Here is a 1,192-nt window from a genome sequence, read left to right as displayed (position 1 = left end):
CAAGCTGTGAAGAAAAAAATCGAGGAAACTTGGAAAAATTAAATCAAGGACTTAGGACAAAGCAGATGTCCCAGCACATGACTGGTATTAATTTACAAAACTTTGTTTCTAAACAGGGCAGTGACTGGAATAGCAGTCTCTTGCAATGGGTCTTCAGTCTTTACAACATCACAAGGTATGTTTTCCCACCTGAAGAGTGGTTCAGCCAGAACCATCAGGAATCCACATTTCTTAACTCCCAGTTAAGGACTGTGCTTGCACATGCTGCCTCCACAGAAAATAAACTTAGAGCAATTTATTTATGGCGTTTTACATAAAATTTCACTGTAGTTTGCCAAAAACAAAATGAAATGCTTTTCTGTTGCTGATCAGGCTTCCCAAAATGAAGATACAGGGCAGAACGAGCCTCTTTCCTAAGTCCTTGCTGGGTCGGGCCTTCCCTGCTGCCTCGAGAGGCCGTGTCTGGGTGGGGGTCTGCCGCAAGCCCAGAGTGCCTGGGAGAGTGGCACGTGTGCTGGTGCGTGTCCCGCAGATGTGCCGTTTTCAGTTTTGCCACTTAGTGTGTATTTCCTTGGGATGTTTTGGTAGGATTTCACTCGAGATTGAATTCATATATTACTAATATGCTTACGCATTATGAAAATGATGACAACCCCTGCAGTTCCTAGTTGTTATGTCTTGTGATTATATTTGCATGATACATTAGAATTTGGCTATCTTGATCTTAAAGAAAAAACTAAGCAAAGTGCCTCTGTTACTATGCACACCATTGCTTTCCCTGGTAGTCTGTGTAATATATAATTAATTAAAGCACGTCTGTCTCTGTTCTATTCAGAGCACCATGGTAGGTGCTCTGGAAGGTTTGAAGGTGAAGAGAGTAATGTCTTAGCTGTCCTGCTTCAGTGATAGGATGACTAGTTCTCAGACAAAGCTTGTGGCTTTTTAAAATAAGGCTACTTGCTCCTTAGTTCTTGTTAAAGGAAATTATATTTTTCATCCATTAAGAAATGGTGCTATGCAACTGAATACTTCCAGGTAAATCAGAGTTACTACTCCCAGATTGTTATCATGGTTTATTACCTGTAGCATTTCATTCCTTTGTCTTTCAAATACTGTCTCAGATTGCATAAAACAGAATTTTCCACAAAGCATAGAAAATGATTCTACAGTAAACCAAAAGGATGTTCCCGTG

At 40.4% G+C, this 1,192-nt stretch overlaps 1 protein-coding gene across 1 annotated transcript in view; it reads left to right on the top strand.

The window, feature by feature from the left end:
• The window catches only part of LOC103585858 (protein FAN-like), a 190,747-nt gene that overhangs the window by 179,417 nt on the left and 10,138 nt on the right, over window positions 1–1,192 (top strand). The window contains exon 21 of the mRNA XM_008566950.1: window positions 87–175. Within this exon, the coding sequence (XP_008565172.1) occupies window positions 87–175 (89 nt within the window). The remainder of the gene's footprint in view (window positions 1–86; window positions 176–1,192) is intronic.

The sequence above is a fragment of the Galeopterus variegatus genome, unplaced genomic scaffold (assembly GCF_000696425.1).
Source record: "Galeopterus variegatus unplaced genomic scaffold, G_variegatus-3.0.2 Scaffold280, whole genome shotgun sequence".
Lineage (NCBI taxonomy): Eukaryota > Metazoa > Chordata > Mammalia > Dermoptera > Cynocephalidae > Galeopterus > Galeopterus variegatus.
Note: the sequence above shows the minus strand (reverse complement) of the source record. Positions and strands in the feature narration are given on the sequence as shown.